Below are 23,540 nucleotides of genomic sequence, written 5' to 3'. Positions count from 1 at the left end.
TAGGTAATGCTCAAATGCTCAAGACCAAATACAGTGACAAAATTATGAATTAGTGATATTGATTATAATATAGAAATAATAACAAAATATAAAAACATAATATATACATCTATAATATAATTTTTAATGCCTCGGGAGTTGAGAAGTTGGTACTTCTTACGGATACCATAATGCTGTTTTAGAACACAAAAACACCTCTTAGTATTTTTTGCTTCCTGTGTTAACATCTTACAAATCTGAAAACAGTTTAGAACAATTTTTCTAAAGCCTATCCTACATTAAGAGGCCTTTTTATGCATGAAGAGATCTTTCTAATGCAGTATGAAAGCATTAACTATTTTAGGATAACCTTTAATGACATTAATATGCTGCTGGGTTCACTATGAAGCACCTTGTTTTCCGCTTACCAAGAAACCTGGACTGAAGAAGTATGGTGTAAGTATACACATACTTATTTTCCTATATGTATCTATACATATAGAAACATATGTATACATATACATACACACGCACGATCTATACCTATAAGAAAATAAATAAATCAATAAATCTTAGCTTGCCACTGAAGGAAACTGCTGAAGAAGGACACAAGAGGAAGCAGAGGGAAGAAATAACTGTCATTTGTAGCGTGGCCACTACTTAGCAGTCAGGTAGCCTGTGACAGTAACTGGCCTCACGCACAGTCAGCAGCCTTGGGCAGTTACAGAAAGTAAAGCAAAGCTTTTTCCTGCATTTTGTCTCCTTGTTCCCTAATACATAATTAGGTGCTGCTGCATTGGTAGTTTGCAAAAGCCAACGTTCTGTCCTGAAATGTCATCGTATGGGACTAAATCTAAATTCTTAATGCAGCAGCAGCGAGCTTAGGGACAAGAGCAGCTTATCTAAGTCGTACACATACTTATGCCAGGAATTCTGTATTTTTGAAGTCTTCCATGAAAGTTTAAGCCCTTAAGGTTTGGAGAGTGTGAGAACTGAAGCTGCCCACCTGAACTTAAGTCCATTTCACTATTCCCTTTAAAAAAAAAAAAAACACCTCCAAATCACGTATAGGTATATTTAATAACCCATGAAGTAAAGTTTTAGACTTTAGACCTACAATGATAACTTCCATTATATTAAACAGAACAGTAAAACTGCAGTAGGATTTATCTTTCTCATGGCACAACCACTAGAAGGCAGCTGTCAATTTTAGCTACCTACCCAGCCTAATGCAATGCTGATTTTCAGGATCCGAAAGGGAATTCAGGAGACACTAGGGGTCAGAGAGAGTTCTGTAGCCTCTTCATCTGCAGACCGGAACTTGTTCAATATGAACAATCAAGCAACTAAAGCCTCCAAACCTCACGCTACCTGTGCTGATCATGTTCTTAACCGCCTTTCAACATTGTTAGCATTTCGAGGAATTTTCATAGCAGAAAGGACCATGCTGATGCCAAGGTAAAGTAACAGTTTCAGACCCACAGAAGGTTTTCCAGGAAACGTGTACATGATTTTAACATGGGTAAAAGAGTTTTCCTTTTGCCATGTCAAATGACAAGGCTTCCATATGTCTAGCCCTGTCAAACTTTTATGCCTGAAGAGCATGTTCTTCAATTTCCCTAACAGCTGATACCTGTCAAAAGTTAAACAAGTAGAAAGGGCAGGGTGATACCAAAGAACACTACATCAGGGCACATGTGCTAGCAGTGCTTTTAGCACATGTTTGCTGTGCTCAGTTCAGTTCCTGGAAGAGTCCAATGTATTTTGCCATTCAAAAATTTAACTGCTCCAATAACTTTATGAGTTTAGAGCAACATGGCACAAACCATCCTTTAGATACAATAAATTAAATGAAAAATGGTTTGAAAGATTCTGAAAGTCTAAATTGAACTAAGTGAGTTTTTAGGAGAGAATGTGATAAGTGAGAAACCTCTGGATTTCTACAGGTTCTTTATCCCTTCCTACCCTACTCCAAGAAGACTGTGTCTGAGCTCCTCCCCTTCACTGGCATTGCAGAAAGTGAGTTGCAAGGGGGAAAGTTGTAGGGAGAAAAAACAGACCCAAAATTCACAGAGCCAAGCCTTTTGAGCAAAACAAAGAAGTCAGCTTTTGTAGTGTAAGTATTTGTCTCTTCAGCCACTCCCATCTGTTTTCATCTTGGCATAACATGATGTGGGGTGGATTCCTGAGAAACCAATGGGCCATCCACAGGTGTCTATTACATCAACCCATCACTTTTACATGGGCAAGTACAATCTTGATATCAGAAGCTGTTTTCTTACATTGTACATAAGCAGTCTACATGCATATGCAATTCAGGACAGCAAGTCCTATGCACGTTTGCAATAAAGCTTTCTACCCTATTGCAAGCAAACCTGTAGGTAGTTAAATATAGGAAATATCTTGTTTAAAACCTTTAGTCTGAAGCTACTGGCCACACCACCTTCAAGCTAGATAACCTTCTGAAAAGTGCATTTAAGAAAAAAGTTGATTTAGCCATATTTTCTACCACTATACTGATGCATGTCTTTCTAGGCAGAAGTCACAAAAACTAAATAACATTCTTGCAAATGTAGTTTAGTCTAAAGTTTAGGTTGTAAGACGAAAATACACAACTGATATGCATGTCTCCTGTAATGAGATCCACCAAAATACATTAAAACACTAATGTTCTTCTGCAATGCCCCTTTGTTTTTAATTACAGAAAGGCACATGAAGACTCTCGCTTGCTTGTTAGTTTTCTAATTAATTCTGACAGAAGTCAAATGCATTCTAAATACTCTTCAGAAAAAGAAAGTTACACATTCTAATTTAATTGTTTGTTCATGTGACAAAGCTAAACAAACACCCCAAAAAACCAAAACACTTGCTCACCAGAGTATTGCTCTTCTTAATATCTTCTAAACGCTCTAAGACTGAAGTCAGGTTTGGGTCATCTGATTCTACAAACCATATTGGTGATGAAGAGGGGTAAGACTCCTGTTAAGAAAAAACAACACAAAAGACCCAACAAATAAATAAATAAAACACCCAGAATGCTTTTAAAACTCATTCACCCCAAAAATTTCACAATACAGTAAGGTAACATAGAAGCTTTTAACACAGCATTTTTAGGCAATGCAAGAGAAGTTGAATGAAATCCTGCCAACTGGTTCTTCTAGTATTTCATCCTATTTTCATCTTGATCAGATGAAACATACATAAGAAACAGTGCTGAAAAGTTTAAAACCCTGGAGGCAAGTGGAGCAGGAGGGACAAATTTAGAAATGCATTACAGGTGATTACCAAAAAGATAGAAATGACAAGCCGTACACGTCAAAGAATAAAACTATATCGATGCCAATTTTTTGTAAAAATACAGATTCTTCCAAATAAAAGCTGTGAAAGCAACAAAGCCTGGCATTCTTCATGTTTCCTTCTCAAAGAGGATTATTCAAACTGTTCTAGCACTGGCCCTCAGACTGAAGCAACACTACTTCTCTTTCAAGGCAGGAGATTTGAGCTAACAGGCAGATTATGATGCCAAAAATCTGCAATTTTATCTTTGTACCATCGAGGCTCATACAGGACTTTCCACTGTTGAAAGATTTCTCAAACATTATATTAAGAAAGCTTACAGAATAACTTTCTTCCACCAATAGAGTCCTACAGTTGTTAGGCAGGTGCCAAAACACATCCCAGTGACAGTGAGCTCAGATGGGTTCACAGGATTAGAAGTGTACTCAATTTTCCAGAACAAGCCAGTGTTAGGGCACATACAACATATGGAACAGATGTGGCCCACGACCCCTCATACAATCCATGACAAGTGATTTTTCCGTCACTAAGCTGCCACAGCAGGCAGCCTTTCAAAAGCTGCTTGAAAAACCCTCGCTACAGAAAGGTAAACCAGAAGTCCTTTGCCTCTTGTTTAGATGTTTCAAAAAGCAATTCCTATTTTTTCCTAACACAGGCTCGGTAACATCGTGAGGATGGAGAAAACCATGTAGCCTCCAACTGAACCGTAAGTGTCTCTTCATATCATTGACATGTTTGGATTTTTTTTTTTTGTTTTAGTTATTTAAGGCATTCTCCTCCATTTATCACCCATTCAATTAAATTTTAGTTGCTGAGGACAAATTGCTGAACCTCAGTTTTATCACCCAGATATTATCTTCATATCCCCAGGTCTTACAAAATTATATGAGGGAATTCTCATTCCTTTCCCTCACTGCAGTTTAGAAGGAAATATTCCACGTTTCTCATTCCAGAGACAACAAATCACGCTTCATTCTTCAACACTTACAGCATGAAGGTTCCTACTGCTCTTTAACAGGTGACTCCAAAATGTGCACTATGCGTACATATTTACACTCTTTCTTGAGTGTATATTTTTTGCTTTACTGTTTTCAAGACGGCAATAAGAAGTTTCACAGAAAGAAGACATCACACCTGTCTGTCAGTGTTACCGTCTGGTCTTTGGTGATTCCCAAGCAAGCTTAGCCTTAGCAAGCTCTCAAAGTGCAAGAGAAAAACCCAGACCTTCCTAACTTAATCTAGCTTCTGTCATTTCAAAGGTACTCGGTTTAACAGAATACAGAATGCTATCCCACTGGAAAACAGGAGAAAAACACATGCATGTTAGAACTGGCTTTTAACAACATGAAGCTGATCTTCCAGCTGAAGTGCTGAACTTCATAAAAGAAGCCATGTGACTAGAGAAAGGACATTTTGGCAAAACAGACTATCAGAGCAGAATCCCCAGCTGGCAGCACACTCCAGGGAAGTTCTAGCTCCAGAGGTCTAAAATTCCCACCTGTAAACTGAGGCCTTTGCCTAAACTTATTTTTCAACAAGCTCAAGCCTCCTCCCCCCAAGCTTATATTTATTTTTTTAAAATCACAGCTAAAAATACCTCAGAAGAATACACGATATTCCCAGTATCCTTATGAAAAGACAAACTGTTTAGACCTTTCAGCTTCACTTCGGAGCATATCATACACAAAGCAGGGACCTTAGAACACCTATTCTTGATTAACTAAGGCCTAACATCTCAAATGTCTGTCAAGAAAGTCCAGTGCTCAGCTTGCCAAGATTTTAAGGCTAAGGAAGGCAAACAGATGGGTAGTTACGTGTAGTTTAATTGCTTTTTTCCTTTACCAAATATAGTACCTTGGAAAAGTGTATTTTCTCCTCGGTTTCACTTAAGACACTCTTGAAAGACTAACCACTATCCCTGCTGGAAAAACATGGTTGAGTTCCCAGCTGCCACTGGCTTCCCAAATTATTGTTTTTTAGGAGCTACGTTTGAGGGGCCTACAGGAAAGCTGGGGAGGGACTCTCTATCAGGGAGTGTAATGATAGGACACAGGGTAACGGCCTCAAACTGAAAAAGGGTAGATTTAGATTGGATAGCAGGAAGAAATTCTTTACTGTGAGGGTGGTGAGGCACTGGAACAGGTTGTCCAGGGAAGTTGTCAATGCCCCATCCCTGGAGGTGTTCAAGGCCAGGCTGGATGGGGCTTTGAGCAACCTGGTCTGGTGGGAGGTGTCCCTGCCCAGGGCAAGGGGGTTGGAACTAGGTGGTCTTTAAGGTCCCTTCTAACCCAAACCATTCTGTGATTAAAGACATTCCAGGTTTTGCACTGATAACATCTCTCATTTTTAATAACATGCAGCCTGCCTGTAAAGTCTTCTGCGACAGCGCAATATTCTTACCTCAAGACTTCCACACTGCACACTGGACCCTTCTGCACAATGGGGAACATCAGAAGGGAGGCTTTGCTAACCATGGCCCTACTGCCTGAAGGTTCCTTTGAACCAGCTATTTTTGAGACCTGAACTTCTCTGGCCAGCTCATGAAGTTAAGAGAATGGCAACAGGGTAAACTCTGACTTTAGATCACACCAGCATTCCCACCAGAAAACACAACAAACAAGCAAAATCCCTTCCAAGATTCACTGAGCCATCTGCTTCTTAAAATCCTCAGACTCATTAGAATAAAAATATTCTCCAGATACAGTCAACACTTGGACGGTGTATGCACATTCTCCTAACAGGTATTTTTGGCTTTTTTTTTTTTTAAGCACTTGTTAATTATGTTAGTCCAGGTCTAAGCAAGTCTATTAATTGCAATGATTTATAGAAGATAAACGTCTGCCAGTCCACTCTTCTAAAATGTACGTGGAATCTGAAGACTGCTTACAGAACGAAGCTCAACTCTTCACTGTCTATATTCTTTTTTTCCTGACAGTTCTGATTCTCCTTTAACCACCAGAAAGATTTAATGAACAAACCCACAGTAGGACATTTGTCAGTTGCAACCGGTATCTGCCCCAGTCTGGGGGAGCTATACAAAAATCTCCTCCAACAAACTTGCAGCAAACCCTTCGTTAGACAGGGACATGATGGATCGTGCAGATTTGATGATCAAGCAATCCCACCATGCGTTTAAATACACTACAGTGGCCACTTGAACGTGCTGATGCCTTCTGCACTGAATGACAGTCCTTCCTCATTCTTTGCTTTCATTCCAACTTGTGCCATTTTTTGCAATGAAAGCAAGTCCTGCTGTATGTGAGAACACGTACGAGGATTTGATACTGCCTGCATTACTAGTGTATAGCACAAATTAATTACTGAACCCTAAAAATGATTAAATATTCAAATTCTTAGTCTGCTTTAGCTTTTGAATCATGAATGAGAACAACGCATTTATCAGAAAGGCTTTTCTTAAACACTGTGTGAGCATATTCACTCATCTGTACCAGAAAAGATTTCAAATTTTAGACTTCTGGAATATGGATAGTTAATTGCATATTCCAACTTTTTCCACAACAGATTAAAATACAAGTTCAAACTTTCAGTTTGTTGGAACACTCTAATTCTTCAGACTTACGAATAAATTTGTTCGTTTAAATTAAAAGAAATAAATGGCACTAAGTTTCTGTAGATCTGTAAGTAATCCATATTTTTGGAACAGCTGAGTTTCACGTGGATATGAGTCACTATATTTTGAAATACAGAATTCACACACAAACTTCAAACATCCTGATCTTGATATATAAACAGGCTCATGAGTTTGTAACACCGTAGCATGCAATGAAGAACTAAGCTTGTGGTTTGTAAGGTCAAAAAAACCTGAACTCCACACAAGCTAGTTCTGTTGAGAGAATTAAGACAGCTTTTACTTCCATATCTGCATGAGATGGATTTGAGTTATGTCATGTAAGGAACACAAGCTTCCCAAATACAGAGACAACATTTAATGAGGGGAACCCTAGAATAGCAGTTATTTTACTATTAATTCTCAGTGGCTAAAAAACCCAAACCATGATTTTGGGCCTTTCAGCACCCAGCTGACACGCAGTGATTTTGTATGCTCTAGCTTAGCTGCACAGCTATCACCCATATGAAGTGTTTGAGATCTCTTATGTAACTGCTGGAACATGACATTTTCCCTCTTCTCTACAAGCAAAAAATCCATCAGAGGAGGCAAAAGCTGCAGCGCTCGGATGCGGGCAGCATTCACAAGCTAACCCACGTCCACGCTGTATGGCTCGGGCAGTGAATGCAATCGCTCAGTGAGACATGACACGCCGCGATGGCATCACACCGCGCATGTACCCAGGACAAAGGCGGAATGTTTACAGCCAGCCCAGATATGATTACAATGCATGGGATCATCACTTCTGGAGAGCCTTTGTATTAACACCAGGACAGATCGGGAGCTTTGTCAACACAAATGCTGCTCTAACAGAAAGCGGCAAACGAATTTAGCCTACTAATAAATACACAAAATACAAAGAGAGTGAAGCCCCGCACTCACGCCACTGGGACAATTTCCAAACCTGCCACATCATTTTGGAAAACCACAGCGTATTAGAAGAATACAGATTAGAAGACGACAGGATCTCACTGTTCAGACATTCTGATGTACCCTCTGTAACAGAGACTACTTACATTTTATTAACAATTTTGCTTACCAAACAAACAAAAAAGCAGCAAAAAGTGACAGAAGATACCAGGAACACATGCATTAAGACAGCTTTTCCTGGGTAGAGCTCCATCATCTAAGTATATCCTAGCTAAGCTTTCTCATCCGTAACAATAAGGCTGTTTTACTTGCCATGTTATATAATCTTTATCCTGTTCTCTAAAGCTACAGCGACACAATTTTGATGTTAGGAAGAGACTTTTAAACGAGCTGTTTCTAAATGACTACAATGCTGTTGAAATTGTGAAGTTGCTAAATTAAAACAACACATCTTGCTCACATTCCTAAGATTAGAACAACCTGTACACACAGTCTGCTATGAGGTAATAGCGTAACCACGTCTCCCTGTACACAACGGAGCCATTTTATCACGGCCAAACGGTAGGAACACACATTTAGACACACGTCTTCAGCATTATGATTTAAAATCACAATTACACGCTGACAGTTGTTCATTTTCTTTAATTTCCAGATCCTCTTGGATTTTAACAGTGTTTTGGTTTTGTTTCCTTTTAAAACTCCTTAGCACACCGGCTGGACAATATTCAACCAATTTTATTTCTTTTCTGTTTATAGTTTTTGCAAAATCTCCATCATTGACAGAACCTAGTTCTGTTCTTTTTACACCAGCTACAACTAAAACTTCGCTGATTTTCATAACAGCACTTCTATCTTCTCGGTCCCAAAATTTTTTGTCCACCCCCCTTTATTTCCAAACAACAGAACGTCAAACCCCCAGATCTTTTAAACAGCTTACTTGCTTTGAGAAGGCTAGCAAGAGACCATTCTAGCTCACACAAATCTTGGTAATGAAGTAAATCCTAATGTAACAGGACATTTCAGAGGGCTGATGCAGTCTTTTCAAGGTGAACATTTGCAGCTCTAAGGACACATCAAGTAATTGATCTCAAATCATAGATGGCTTTCCCTCAGCAGACACCTTGGCGCTACCAAATTTGTTCATTTGAATTAAATAGGGGAATTAGATTATTTTTTTTTTAATATAATCAAGTCCCACTGGTTAAGGATCATATATACATCCTACACAAACATTCAAAAAAATAGTGAAGATTAATTACCATTAGCTACAATTTAGTACATATTATTTGAAATTATTGGTCAATCATTCACTACTTATGAATTTTTCACCTGTGCCAACCTGCCTTTAGAGGAAAAAACCAAACAGAATTAATATTAACAAAAATATCAGGACTTGAGAAGATATTCTTAAAGCTGAATTTTAGCTTGATGACCATAAAACACCAGTCCTTACAGGTTCTAAAAGAGTATTGGTTGTGATTACAGTACTGACAGATTGCTTCCCATTATTGGGGGCCAAATTTTCCAAAGGCAGCTTAAGTGCAAGTGAGAATTTTCTACCCTAGGTACTTGAGTGCCCGTGAAATCCGTAGGCTAAAAACACTTAAAAGTCAGCAGATTGTCATCTGCCCTCCCATCCCATTCTTTAGAATAATTAAAAAAAATGTAGAAAGCATGAAGGGCCACTTTCAATTCCAGTTTTTTGAAACTTCATTGGAAGTAATCCAAATAAAACTATTTCATAGAAACCTCAAGTTCCTAAAACCCCAAAAATTTGTATTTTCAGACATCCAGACACCACCATTTGCTCTGTTGTACAGATTGAGTTATTGAACATATTACAATATTCTAACATTTCTTTTCCAAGTTCAAGTAAAAATTTGCACTTTTACAGATGAAAGAATTGGCATTTCTTGAAGACTCTAACAGTTCAGTGATTCAGAGTTCTAAAAGATAAGAAAAGTGTACGCAATGTGGGGGTTAAAAATAAAATTTAATATTGGGGGTGGGGAGGAAGCAAAGTGAATTTTACCCACCCCTACTGAGCAAGGGGAAAACTTCAACCTGCTTTTCCTTTCGAATTTTAAGATTGTATATAACATAATATTAACTTGCTCAATGCATATAAACAGAAGGACATCTATTATTCACTAGAGTTCAGTAAAACAGAGATCTTTAACTGTTTCTGTACCACAGAAAGCAGGTTTGTATTAGCTTTAATTTTCTTACGCTCTTCCTGAAGTCAAAGGCTGCCACACTCAGTTGAGTGAGAAAACCCATTACAACTCACGCATTCGGTAAGGCACCAAGTACCAACTGACTCAAATACAGGTATCTCTTTTAAACACAGAAAATTACTGCAATTCTACCCTCAAGTTTAATGACTGTCTTGACAGCAACAGCCTATACACGACAATCCCCGATGAAGCGGCACTTTGGTAGGACCCCTGGAGATTGCAAGAGCTTAATCATCTTGCACCTTTACAAGAGGTGGGTGAAAGAATCCCATAATCCTGCGCTATCTAGGTTCTGCTGATGTGCTCATCCCTGCAGAATTGAATACCTTCAGGAGCGCATTAAAACAACGCAACTAACAGGGTCATGGTTTTCCTCTCCTGCACACTCTTCAGGGAGTGATGCAACTGTAGCAGGGTATCTTGTTTTAGAATTGTTTATGTTATTAAATACAGCCAAGTTAGAGCAGGCAGGGTCAAAGGCATATGCCTCACGGAACAGAACAACCATAACAACTCGATAGGCGCCTGTAAAATTCACTCTACAATCACAAATTGTTCCAAAAGTAAATGTAGTTCTCCATACAAACAAGTTCTACCGATTGCAGAAGGCCACCACAAAAGTAACCCCAAGGAAATGTTTCTGTTAAGAGCATACAGAATGGTTATGGACACTCTTCTGCCTTCACAACAGACACTCTCTTGGACAGGGCAAAGCCGTTCCCCTCCTGCCACATCAGGGTTTCACAGACGCACGTGCAACCGTCTGACACTTCGCACCTTCTACAGCCATCTTCTGCACAAGGGCACATGGACTACAGCATGTTTTTAAATGAACTGAAAGCCTAGATTACAGAACACTTTTTGCAATACACAGATTCAGCAGCATCTGCAAGTGCCAATATTCATAAGATGGTGATCACAGCTAAGTACGTACAAACAGGGATGGTATTTCAATAGTAATTCACTTGTGTAAAAATTATTCCAAAACCCAAGAAGCCTGCCATTTGCAACTTCATCCACACAAATTCATTTGTTCAAACCAGACCCATGGAATTCTCCTTAAATTATTATGGAATCTTTAACTTTTTTACTTTGGATACACCTGAGACAGAAAATAACATTTTGACAAAAAAAAAAAAAAGTCCTGGAAAAGTCTTAAGCAAATGCTGCTTTCAAACAGGTACATACGAGAGGCCAATAATTGCAAGGTTTGTGAAATAATCTAAGCTACTTCTCTGTTTTACTTCCATGTCTCTTTCCAGGTACACACATTTAAGTCTCTCACTGCTCAAACATCATTACCTTAGAAGAAGCCAAAACACATACAACCAAAGTAGCAAAGGCCCAAAACATCACTTCAAATGGTCACAAACATGAATACAGATGTGGCATCACAGTTCTTACACTTCTTATGGCGAAGGTTGTTTTTTTTTTTTTTTTTACAGCCAGTAATTCTTCAAACTATTTAATCCACACAAAATGTCCCAACTGCTGATTCCGACATGTGAAATTGCACATTACCCTTGGAAAAACAGGTTTATCGGACTCTCTTATCAGTTGCCACAACCTCATCCACTCCCCTTACCAAACAAAAGGCAGCATGCTGTTTGTCCAGTATAACATAACTACACAGAATGAAAATATGAACTTTGAGCATAAAAGCAAGAAAAGGCACTTTTCTGATAAAAACACAATTATTGTCCTTCACTGTGAAGCAACATTTTATTCTCCAGGTCATCATCATCATAATGCAGCATGCCATCTACCCACTCAAAGACATTCACAGAAAAGACAAACACTGTTAACACTTTTGTAGGGACCCAAAGTAAAATCCACCAAATGTTAATGTACTGCTGCTCAAACACAACTCTTGACACTAAGCCCGACTTAGCTACCAGCGTAGCAAGTGACAGTTGTTGATGGCCAGCCCAGCTGTGAGCTAAGGAACATTCCATTGCCAATACTACGAACAGCAACAAATAAAGTTACAGATCACCCACACTGAAAACTGAGCTCAGAACACAGCGTCGCTGAAGACGAAGCGACTTGCTTATCAGGAAGAAGGTTGTAGAGCTGAGACTAGAATCCAGACGTTTACCGTAGCCCCTCACAGCAGTCAGATCAACCCGTCTTGCTCTTCACACACAGAAAACCCGCTCTGTGCCTGTACTCTCGCCTCAACAGTTGTCAGAGGACGGTTGTTTCAGAGCCCTCAGCCACAAGGGGTTCTCTGCTTTAATGCATGCATTATACTGCTCTCCAGCTGGCAATGGTTTATCTAATAAGCAGCCAGACACACGTGCTAAAGAGAAAGGTATTTTGCAAATCTGATTCTCCAATACTCTCTTTACCAGCAGCACAGTATCTTATATGCCTGAATTCCCAATCTCTAATCAAGACTTATTAATTACCTACTTCTGCAACTATACAGCCAAGTACATTCAGAAAAGCTATCTTCTACACTAGTGTCACAAAGCAAGAAATGGCTTCTAATATGGCTGGAACTGAAGAAGTGCTTATAACTAAGTTGCAACATATCACACTGTCTCCCGGCCTAACTTGGAGAAGTCTCCCAGCAGAGCTGCTCTTGCCTTTACCACTTAGACACTTACTCCCCAGCACGCATACTCCAATGTTGCTCCTGCTGTCACCCAAAAATCCAGGCTTCCCCTTCCTCCTCTTCATTCTCTTTACCTTCAGGAATTTGTGTCTTTCAAGCGTTCAAATCGCTCCCCCACCGCTTCCAAAGGCACTGTGCTTGTTCCCCCTCTCTGAGAGCAACTTTCCCTTTTCTCCCACTCTCCCTTTGCGAACTTGCAGCGCTCCAGACACTAGAACTGCTGCCAACAGAGGTCCTGCTGCTCCCACACCTGAGCAGCTCTCCAGCCACCACCCACCAGGTTCCCCAGCTCTGCCCTCACACCACCACCTGCCCTGGCTGCTGTGACAGTCACGGGCCTCCAGATTAGAGCCATTTAGGTGCAACTTTGTCCCCGACACACAAAAATTCAGTGCCATGGAGTTCAAGCGATGTTTACCATTAATTAGTTAAATACCACACTCTTACCACAGTTATTTCCTACTTCAAAAATTTGAGGAAGCCTGTGGTATCTTGAACACCACTGCACAAGAACGCTTTAATTTTTTTTTCTAATGCCACCATACAAGTTCTGACAGAGCTTATGTTTCTGCCTTTCTGAATACACACCGAAGAAGCTACTACAAGATCTGCAATCGTATTGAAGTCTCTCTCCCAGAGGGGTTAAAAAACTACAGATCCGGGAGAAAGGAGAATACAGTCCAAACTAAATCTCAATAAATCACACACTAACTGCTCTACAGGACTTAATACACCAGGATGCCTTGTATGCATGAGATAACAAAAAAGAAACAAAACACATAAGATTATTATTTTAATACCACACTTAAAAGATTAGAGCTGGAAGCAAGAAGCCAGTAAGACAGAAACGAACCAGTATGTTTGTTTCCAGCAAAGATCAACTGAGAACTACTCTGATCACGTTAGCTTCAACTGCACTGAATACAGGCTGGCTGATTTAAGATTGAAATATTAAATAGCCCCTCCTTACTATGATCAGTCATTTAATTTTCCAGTTGTCTTCTATGAGCTGGTGACAGGTCATTTTCACTTCTACAAAGCTTGCAGCTGAAGAAATACAGTGGCATGCTTACTAAATCATAAACTATCGTGTCCCTTAAAAATGGCATGTTACCATTAACAGACTAAAGAAAAAAATTAAAATCAACTTCAGTCAGGAATTCAGGGTTTTTATAATCTTTCAAAACTACATAAAGGTAAACCTGACGGTACTGAACAGCAGTCTAAAATAGTAGATATTTTTATTAAACAGCTTCTACAAATATTTATTCCTATGCAGAAATGTTGCCCCTTTTTAAATAATACTATTTAGCGAACTGTCTCCATCTTTGTATCTTCCATTCTCCTGAAAGGAATTTGATTTTACAAGTAAACAAACAAACAACTTCCAGTGAGTCTGGTCCAGTTGTCTCTATATAGCCGTGACTGTAAGAAGGCAGACACTCATGCAGGCCCACCAGCCTGCTGCCGGCTCAGGTATTCCACACAGGAATGATCCCAAGTGCCGCTGAGGACCCAGCCAGCGCTTGGCAAGCAGCTCTGTCGGCAATGCTGGCTTCAGCACTCTTCCCCAGCACTCGCTTATTCCTATGCCCTCTGTTGTGACGGTACAGCTGTTTGTGCAGCCACGCAGTGAACCAGACTGGGAAACCATCCAGATTAACAATAACCCAGTAAGGAATTTTTACATGACAGCCAGGTCCTTAATCCAGTAAACTCAATTTTGGCCACCTCACGGGGCACACTGCCTTTGCTGGTCCACGAGCAACAGCATTATTACAGAGTGCGCAGGATGCAATCACACTTTGTTCTTCCTAGCAATCGTAATTTCTAATTCACGTTGAGGATATCGACATGTCATCAATTCGTCAATATATGGTATGCCCTGGCATAACACAGAAAGAACACCTGCAGATTCATTCTAGTCTGAGTAACTCATGACTAAGTCAGACTGTTGAAGTTACCCTTTTTTTGGGAACACGCTCGATCAACTCCATTAATAACTTCTGATTTGACAGTGTTCCACTGTAGACAGACTGCCACGATGTATTTGGAAGTGCAACTTTATTTTCCAGAACAGAATGCGCTTCCTACACTACTCCCTAATTTTTTCTCATTTCATTGATAAAAAGCTTGGAAAGAAAAGCCAAAATCTTAGCTTGCCCTGCCTCCCCCTCACACACCCCAGAAACAAACCCACAAAAAACAACCAACAACAAAATCAGGAGTAGCAGTAGCAGTACATACTCTTGCTTCTTGAAGCCTAAGAAAGGTCTCTGGTAAGGCCAACTACCAGTGCTCCAGTTTTGATGCAAAGGAAATATCTTTGGCAACACAGATCACAGGCAACCATCATGTACCATCAAATGCCTGTTAGGAAGTTGCTCTAAGTTAGTCTCTTTAAAATTAGTGAATATGAAAAAACATACAAAAATTACCAGATATCTTTTAGCCTTCTACAAAAACCTCCTGAACAATTAAGATGAGGAAGCGTGCTGAGTAAAAAAGAATAAAATTCTTTTTATAAAACTTCTTTTAATTATCAAAGTGCAGGGAGAGCTCTTTTGAGGACCGCAGCAGTCCCCGTTCTGAAATTATTATGTCATTAACTCACTTAAGTAACCCATTTGAAATAAGTGTAATTTCCCGTACATTAAAACCTCAACATGAGCCAGAATTTATATTTGAAGCCCACCACTGTGGCTTTCCAGGATATTTTAGGAGCACTTCATACATTATAGAGGGGACAGAACTGACCTGCAAAGCCCTGCAGTACTGTTACAGCCGCCAACACGCAGCACAACTAAGCTGTGGTGTCAGAGGAGTAAGGTCCTGTGTCTTACAGACCCAAAAGATTCCTCCTACTCCTTTCTGCAATATTCCTTTTCCAATTACAGTCTCAGTATACAAAGAGAACTTAAAATCCTCACTCTTCTAGTATTTTTTTTTGTTTGCTTAATTTTGGTTTGCTAAGTAAGAGAAACGTCAATTTCTACTGCATAAGTTATGTTTGATAGTAGTTACTTGACTGCCTTTTTAAAAACTCCAAGTATATCTAATTCTAGTTAGAAAAGTACATATTATCAAGATAAAGCAGTGTATGCTTTTAGTCCATATGCATTTATATCCATTTGCTGCAAAACAAAGGTCTTAACCTCACTACAGATGACTAGTGATCTAAAAAAACCCAACAAATATCTGTGGTTTGAACTGAAAGCCTCATTTATTATGTGGTTAGTTCTATGTACAAATAAATATCCTTTTTAAAAGGTTATCAGCTGTCTAGGCATTAGCTAAGAGTGCATTTAATATTAAAAATCCTGTGCCTTTGAAGAACTATCGTATGTTCTAATACACTCACTCTCTGTATATACCCAACTTGTCAAAAGCTTCACAGGCAATATCTTTTCATCCGTTCTGGTTTCGAAGGGAAAATAAAGTCTTCTCCCATCAATTGCAGTTATCTGTAGACAGCAACCTTTTCAAGTCTTTCATAGTAGCTTCTAACTCCGATTTAGCAGCAGGGTATTTTTCAGCGAAAGCAGAAGATACTTCTTTCCAGCAGAGAAGCAAGAGTATACTGGAGTCAGATGTATCACTTGAATTGAATTGTTAATGTATGAAGGATATCACTGCACATCAGGGCCCAGTATTTGTTTGGGGCAAAATCTGCTCCCACACAGAGCTGGCAGAAACCCTGTTCTATCTGCAAGTGCTACTCGAGGAAACAGAATTTACATAGTTGTTTTGTGTATGGGTGGACAGAGATTAATATCCAGTTTCTCTCTGAAGAGATTATATAAAAAATAAGAGATGTTTTACAGCAGTCCAAAACAGTCCTTTTTCTTGCAATAACATGGAAGAGATTGAATAATTCTAACAGACCCTTTGGAGTACTATGAGAAAAGTCTGATAATGTACCAAACTGAAACTACAGATTGCACTGAAAGACACTTACCTAGTAAGTCATGATCAATAAACACACTCTTCTAAGTAAGGCCACTGTTTTGATACTATTTCAAAAAGCATGCAACACAGGACCAGGATAAATACATATAGTAAAGGACACTGGTTTATTGAACTTGATTAATTGGAATACTGCCGTTAAAAGAAAACAAAACCTGAGATAAACAGAAATAAAACTCCAGAAGGGAGACGCTGCTGTTGGCATAACAAAATGGGAATGTGAAGGTACACAGCCTGAACAAGTTCAATAATTAAGACAGTTCTCCAGAATAAGCAGCAATGTTTCTGACAGGGAAGACTCCACCCTAAAGTGCCTCTTTTAAAATAATCTGATTAACTATTTAAATTCCAATATGGGTCACTACCGGAAACAGTGAAGGGCAGACTTGGACAAAGTTTACCTGTTACTTTATTAAACAGAAGAACTATTGAGTAAAATATATCTTGCTTTAATTTCAAGCATTGCTCAGTATCACTGGTAGACTATTCCTGAGATGCTACAGCAAACGCTTAACTTTGACAGTTCTATAAACTCATACTGAAGACAATCAGAAAGTCAACCCAGTGAGAAATTCCAGGGCAGACTTCTAATCAGCCTGCGGAATTTAGTCTAGGAAACTTGCGGAGATCCATGCAGCTCCTAAGCAGACAATCTCCCTCACCTCTCCAGGAGAATGCCTCCTCTTTCCTCTGCCTTCTCTCTCTAGACTGGAGAAAAGAAAGAGATCCATTGTGAAGATGAGAGCAACTTAGTTATCGGGTCTCTTTTCACTGGAAACATCCTTCCCCACCATATTTTTCTCCATCCAGTAACTTCAGCATCTGTACAGACTGCTAGACAGCTTTCATTTTAGGTAAAATACTGAGGTACCCAAACAGAACCACAAAGAAAGAAGTGATTATTGAGCTTTGTGCTCACTTTTCCCCTTAACAGCATTCTTGAGAGTCCAGACGCACGATCTACTGTAAGCTTTTGCTGAGTAAGGGAAATATCCTGGCTTGATCAGTATTGTAGGGGTTAAACTGGTTGGAAGGAGCAAGCAGCTAAAGTTACAGATTTGCACTGCAAAACCAGAGCAATAAGGCAGCAGCTTCTGATACAGAGGGTGAGTCTCCCCAGGAAAACATTTACCAACAACTTTACAGCCTTAGCAGCTTTTGGATGCTACTACTGCCATTTGAAGTTGTAGTTCCCACAGTACCTGCAGATCCACTGAGGCACAGTAAACAAGAGTCATGCTTTTCCTAGTGTACAGTACCTACAGAAAAAAAATGGAGGCAATTACGAGTCAGAGCCAAGAGACTCCATTAGATGGGGTGAGATTAAGAAAAAAAATGAAATAAAAATCACTTCTGTCACACTTATGAGTTCCTACATTTCTGTCAAAAAACTAGGACAGAAGTCCAGAGGTCAGCTTTCTCTTGTTGGCTCCGTCATCTGCTGCCCACTTGTTTCAAGACAGCCACCTCTGTATCTCAGGTTGCCCTCTCCCATTTATTTTTAACAGATGGGGAAAATAGCCACCTACCTCGAAGAGCCAAAAATTAGTCAACATTGGAAAGCACCAAGCTGCTCACAGACAGCTGTGAAACAGAAGTTTCAAGAAGCTCAGACACAGCTTTTTTTCAAAGCAGAAGTCTCGGCTCTATGGTTTGAAATAGCTCTTTTTCCTGTTCTTTTTGCAAGTTCATATGCCACAATGCTAACGGCACGCAAAAGACCTCTTCACCTTTAGGGCAAGTGACTGTAATAGCAGATTGCAGACACTGTTTCCTCAATAACACATAAAAATCCTAAGAGTGACCTTGCCCTGTTCTTACTTGCTCAGACACACCTCCACCAAAGGCCTACAAGTAAGCAGGCATATTTCTTTGCAAGTTAAGAAAGAATTGCTATCAAGTAGCTACAACAAAAGCAACCTCAGAAGTAGATACACACCACAGCACAAATCCAAGGCACCAAAACCTTCCAGACTTACTACTGGCTTCCCTGTGAGCTGTCACTTGACAAAAAAGAAATAACCCATCAAATTCAACTGGCAACTGAGGGTGCACAATCATCAGGCCTTTTATTTTACTCTTTAGACAGACAGACTTATGAAACAGATCATGTTGTGTGGAAAGAAACGGCCAAACTCCTCAGCAATGAAACAATCTACTAGAAAAAAAAAAATTAAATGAAGTCAGACAATCCATCATCCGATAGGTCATGTCTAAAAACAAGAATACCAAAGCATCTTGCTTATTTTACCACAGAAAACATCTTATGTCTTACAAGTATATACAAGTGTCCGGTAAAATAAACACCAGCCCCATGACCACAAAACTGACTTCTCATGACAATTAACTGTGAAACCTGAAAGATCCTCTTAACAAGTCTCCTTTAATTTCATAAAGTTACTTTAAGGCAAGTAAGGATCTGATCAAGATCATCAGATTTGCCTGGTTTGCATTCACATCTTCCATCTTTCAGTACTCAAATATTTACACTTATGTGCACCTTTCTACCTCCACAGTTTGAAACTTTCATCCTTTTATAGGCAAAAGATAAGAGAGCTGTACAGCTTACTTTCCTCAAACCCAAACGTACTAACCCTATTTTCACCTAGTCAAATTTTTGCAATACTCTACTCTTAAGCTGCGTTTTGATAAGGCGTTTGAATTCACTTATAGCTGCAGCCAGACCAGTAAAAATGAACCTTCAGCACCTTCCTGTACATGAGTCACAGACGCCAATATATTCAAATCCTTTGGCAAGTTTAGGCCCTAAACTTTTAAAAACACGGAGGATTTTTACCAGGGCACACAACACTGAATGTTTTATTCTGCTTCCCTCCCACTCATTCAGAACGCACAAGCCCCAACGACTTTGGGGGGGGGGAAGGACCCCAAAACACAGAAATAAGAAATGCCAAAGCAAACCGTGGGTACAAGTCCCTCAGATTCGCCAAGGCTGCTCGTTGCCCCTCCACGAGTTTAAAAGCCACCGTGACGGTAACACCGCGAGTCGGCAGGAGACCGGCGGCGCTATTTTGTCCCTCCAAAGGAGAAGTTTCCCCGTCCCTCCCGCCGCCGCAGCCCCCAGGGCCGTGAGGGGGAGGCCCGGCCGCCCCCGGCCCGCCCGCGGGGCCGTTCCGCGCCGGCGGCGGGCGGGCGGCGCAGGCCGCGGCGGTGTGGCGCACTCCGCCAAGCGCTCGCCCTCCGCCTCCCCGCCGGGCTCCCACCGCCCGGGGCAGCGGGGGGGAACGCTGCCCGTGCCCCGGAGGAACGGGGGCGGCAGGGAGGGCCCCGCCACTCTCCCCCCGCCGCCCTTCCGCTGCCCCGGGGGCTCTCTCCCCCGCTGCCCCGGCCCCGGCCGCCCTTTGTTCCGGCTGGCAGCTCCCGGCCCCGGAGCGAGCGGCGACCCGCGTCCTTCCCCCGCGGCTCCCCCCGGAGGAGCCCCCCGAGGAGCCGGGGGCGGCCGCTGCCTAACTTTAGTCACAGCGGCAGCAGCAGGGACGGAAGGCAGAGCCTGGGGTGGGAAGCGGGCCCCGGCAGCCCCCCGGCCCCCGCGGCGGGTGGAGGCCCCGGTTCCCCCCCCCCGGTGCTGAGTCACCCCCGCGGCGGGGCTGCGCCCCCTCCCCGCACCCCCGCAGACAATGGCGAGGGCGGGCCGTGCCCCGGCCCTCCCCCGCCGCCCCCGGCCCGCCGCTCGGCCCCCGCACCGTGATGTTGCAGTGGATGGTGAGCGGCGGCGGCGGCTGCGGGCCGGAGCCCGGCGGCGGCGGCAGGAGCACGAACTGGCAGTGGAGCTCGTCCAGCTTCCAGGAGACGATGCGGAAGCGCTCGTGGTCCTTGTCGAAGATGGACTCGAGGAACTTCAGCTCGGCCTTGAGCCCTGACACCGACATCCTGGCCTCATCTCCGGGCCCGGGCCTGCGCCGCCTCGCCCGCTCTGCCGCCGCCTTCCCTCCGCCTCGGCCCGGCCCGACCCTGGCCCCGGCCGCGCCTGCGGGGCGGAAGATGGCGGGAGGGCGGGGGGGGGCCGGGGCAGCCCCAGCCGGCGGGGAGGGGGCGGGGGGGGAGGGGGGAACGGGGACGGCGAGCGCGGCGGCGGCTCCCTTTGTACCAGCCTCCGGCACCCACTCGCTCGCTTAAAAGGGCAACAGCGCAGCCCGCTCCCCCTTCCCCTTCCTCCCCGGCGGGCTGGGCCAGGCCCGCCAGCCGCCCCGCCCTCGCCCTGCCCTCCTCCCGGGACACACGCAGCGGGGCCGGGCCGGCCCTCGGCTCCTCCCCGCCACCCCCCCCTGCGGCCCGGGCCGCGCTGACCCGCCCGCTCCCGGCACCGCCGGGCACCCCCGGCTCGCAGCCCTCCCCTCAGAGCCGCTCACCCGCGGTTCTGCTCCTCCGCCCCCGGTCTCCCCGCGCTCTTTATTTTTGCTGAGAAAAAACGGCGTCTCGGGTTTGCGCTTGTCACCGCGGAATCCCGGCGGCCCTCCAGTACTCCCAGCGGTCAGCCGGCATACACCGGGAATGTCTGGCCCGACCTTTCTGACGGAACAGACAAGTAAAACCTGGCGCCGACCTTTGCAGGCTGAGAAGCAGCACTACAGAGGCCAAGGAAAATTGTTAGTGCTGCATTTAAGTTCCTCCGTAATTGTTTGTACCACATTTTATGCCCAAAAAAAGGACCACGAAGCACGAAAGCAGAGTAAAATGAATACTCGCTACATTCAGGGATCAAGAGATGCTGTCCCTATTTCTGTCACTTCCTGACACTGGAAAAATCATCTCTGCACCTTTATTTGTCCCTTTCCATCTCGGCTTTGCCTATAGACAGTTGACAACTCTTTAGGAACAAGGATCAACTCTCACATAGCATGAAGAGGTTACTGTGATACAAGTAATACCATTGCAGAGTGTCCCTCTTGTTTCCCAACCAGCTTTTAATTAATGCAGTACACACACAAACCTGTAATAGGGAATTGCCTTTTTTTTTCCCCCAGCATTGATATTTTATATAAATCTTTAATTCCAGAGAAACTGGCAGCATTTCACAAACCACAAGCTGAATCTTGTCAAGTGGTGAGAACTCTAATCTTGATCCAGAAAAACAGTTATGCACATGCCCAACTCCAAGCATATGGAAGTCTTACGGATTTGTGGGCTTGAAATCTCCTATCCTTCCAGCAAAGAGAGCAGCGGAGAACACACTTTGCTACAAAAGAAGCCAGGAGGGATTGACACTGGTTAAATACTCTGAATGAAAGATACCAGGAAGTCCACAGAGTTGAAAGACCTGTTTTTTTTTCAGGTATCATTTGAGAGACTCGCTATTATACAGCATGTGCAACTCAGCTTTCCTAGAAAGGCTGAACTGCCACTGTTGGCTCAGCCTGTATCGCCTGCAAAGCCAAGACAGAGTGGATATGACTGTTGTCTGTCCATGCATCAACAGCCAGGGCGAGGACCTTTAAGAGATAAGGGAAGATATAAGGGCAAATTAGCTATAAACAAACAGCAGAAAATTACAAGTCTACCTATTAGAAAGAAAGGGCCTGGAAAAGCCTTTCTATGGGAACAACAGGGACAAAACTGAACAGATCCGCCTTTGTCAGCATTACATGATGCGATGCATGAAACAGCAAAGGAATGAATGTGGTGACTCAGTCCTGTTTCCCTCATACAACAGGATTTTGGCCTAGAACGCCTCATCGCAGCAGGTAGGTGGGTAGGCTTAGCAAGTTCAAACTGCACCTTTCATTATACCTTACCAGAACTGCCTCTGTCACAACCTCTGGTCTTCCATCCTCCTTGCCTTCTCATCTACCTTCCCTCTCCTCTGCCTCTCCATTGACTGTGACACCCCATTGTTTTGGGCAGCTGCACAGCAGAGAGGTGCGTGTGTGCCGGCTGGGGGGACGCCTCGCCTGCACTAGCTGGCATCCTGGCGGAAGGCATGAGAACCCCTCTCAGACACCCAGTGATCCAAACATCATGGTGACCATCTGGCAGGCCAAACAAATGGCTTAATTGGCCAAGCATGTCCTGCAAGCCATATATTGTTTCATTCTGGTGTAGAGCTTTCCCCAGCTCCTTCAGTCTGCCTTTTTGTTGCAGGCTTCAAGAAGCAACATGCAGCTGCACAGCCACCACTCCCCTAAATTCTGTTGCAGTTCCCTGTATTTAGCAGGCATTGTGCAAGCTGCGACATCGCCTGTGAATTCATCTCTGTGATAAGACCTTGAGAACACATTGGGGCTGCCTCGCTCTCTGGAATGCAGAGGCTGCTTCAGAGGTGTAAAGAGTTGTTCGTCATGTCTGACTCATTCCTGTTTCTTCCTTCAGGGACTTGCCATGAGGCTTTGACATGAATCTTGCGTTGGTCACAAGATGACTCAGGAATCCTGAGTCTCCCAAAGACCAAAAGGAATGCACAGAGGGGAAGACCTGACATCGCTGGGTAATAAAGGAAATGAATCCCGGTAAAGACCCTCAAGAGCACTGCATCAGATTCTAGTAATTACAGATGCTCTTAAGTTCCCTTGATCTATATTGCCTGTAAGCACCATTTTTTTTTTTTTACCTTTCTTCCTGCATGTACATCTTCAACACCATGGGAACCTCTCTCTACCTATCATATATCTGAACACCTCTCTGTTACAAAGAGAGCATACCTTCTTAACCTTCTTTGTTTCTTTTCCCTCCCTTTCATTTAAACATATTGTAAGAGTCCTCGTCTGAAACTCTCAGAAAAACCAGCAGATCCCTCATTGCTTTCTTGGGTAGAACTGGCAAGAAAAAAGGAGGCAGAGTTTAGACAAAAATTTTCTTTCCCATTGGCATTTACTGCCAGTTCTGTTTCCAACACATCAGCTAGGCATGTCCCTGCTGAGCCAAGAGAGCTGGTAGCAAGGGGTGAAGGTAACTGAAGGAAAGCTGAGTTCAGGATGTGCCATTAAGA

General features: G+C 42.7%; 1 protein-coding gene across 1 annotated transcript in view; it reads right to left on the bottom strand.

Moving 5' to 3' along the window:
• UBE2Q2 (ubiquitin conjugating enzyme E2 Q2) overlaps window positions 1-20,813 on the bottom strand; it is a 48,955-nt gene extending 28,142 nt beyond the window's left edge. The window contains exons 1-2 of the mRNA XM_074601391.1: window positions 20,302-20,813; window positions 2,854-2,958 (exon numbers count right to left, since the gene is read on the bottom strand). Coding sequence (XP_074457492.1) covers window positions 2,854-2,958; window positions 20,302-20,487 — 291 coding nt within the window. The 5' untranslated portion in view covers window positions 20,488-20,813. The remainder of the gene's footprint in view (window positions 1-2,853; window positions 2,959-20,301) is intronic.
• Window positions 20,814-23,540: the final 2,727 nt, after the last annotated feature.

This window comes from Larus michahellis, chromosome 9 (assembly GCF_964199755.1).
Source record: "Larus michahellis chromosome 9, bLarMic1.1, whole genome shotgun sequence".
NCBI classification, from domain to species: domain Eukaryota; kingdom Metazoa; phylum Chordata; class Aves; order Charadriiformes; family Laridae; genus Larus; species Larus michahellis.
This window is presented reverse-complemented; position numbering and strand designations above follow the sequence as displayed.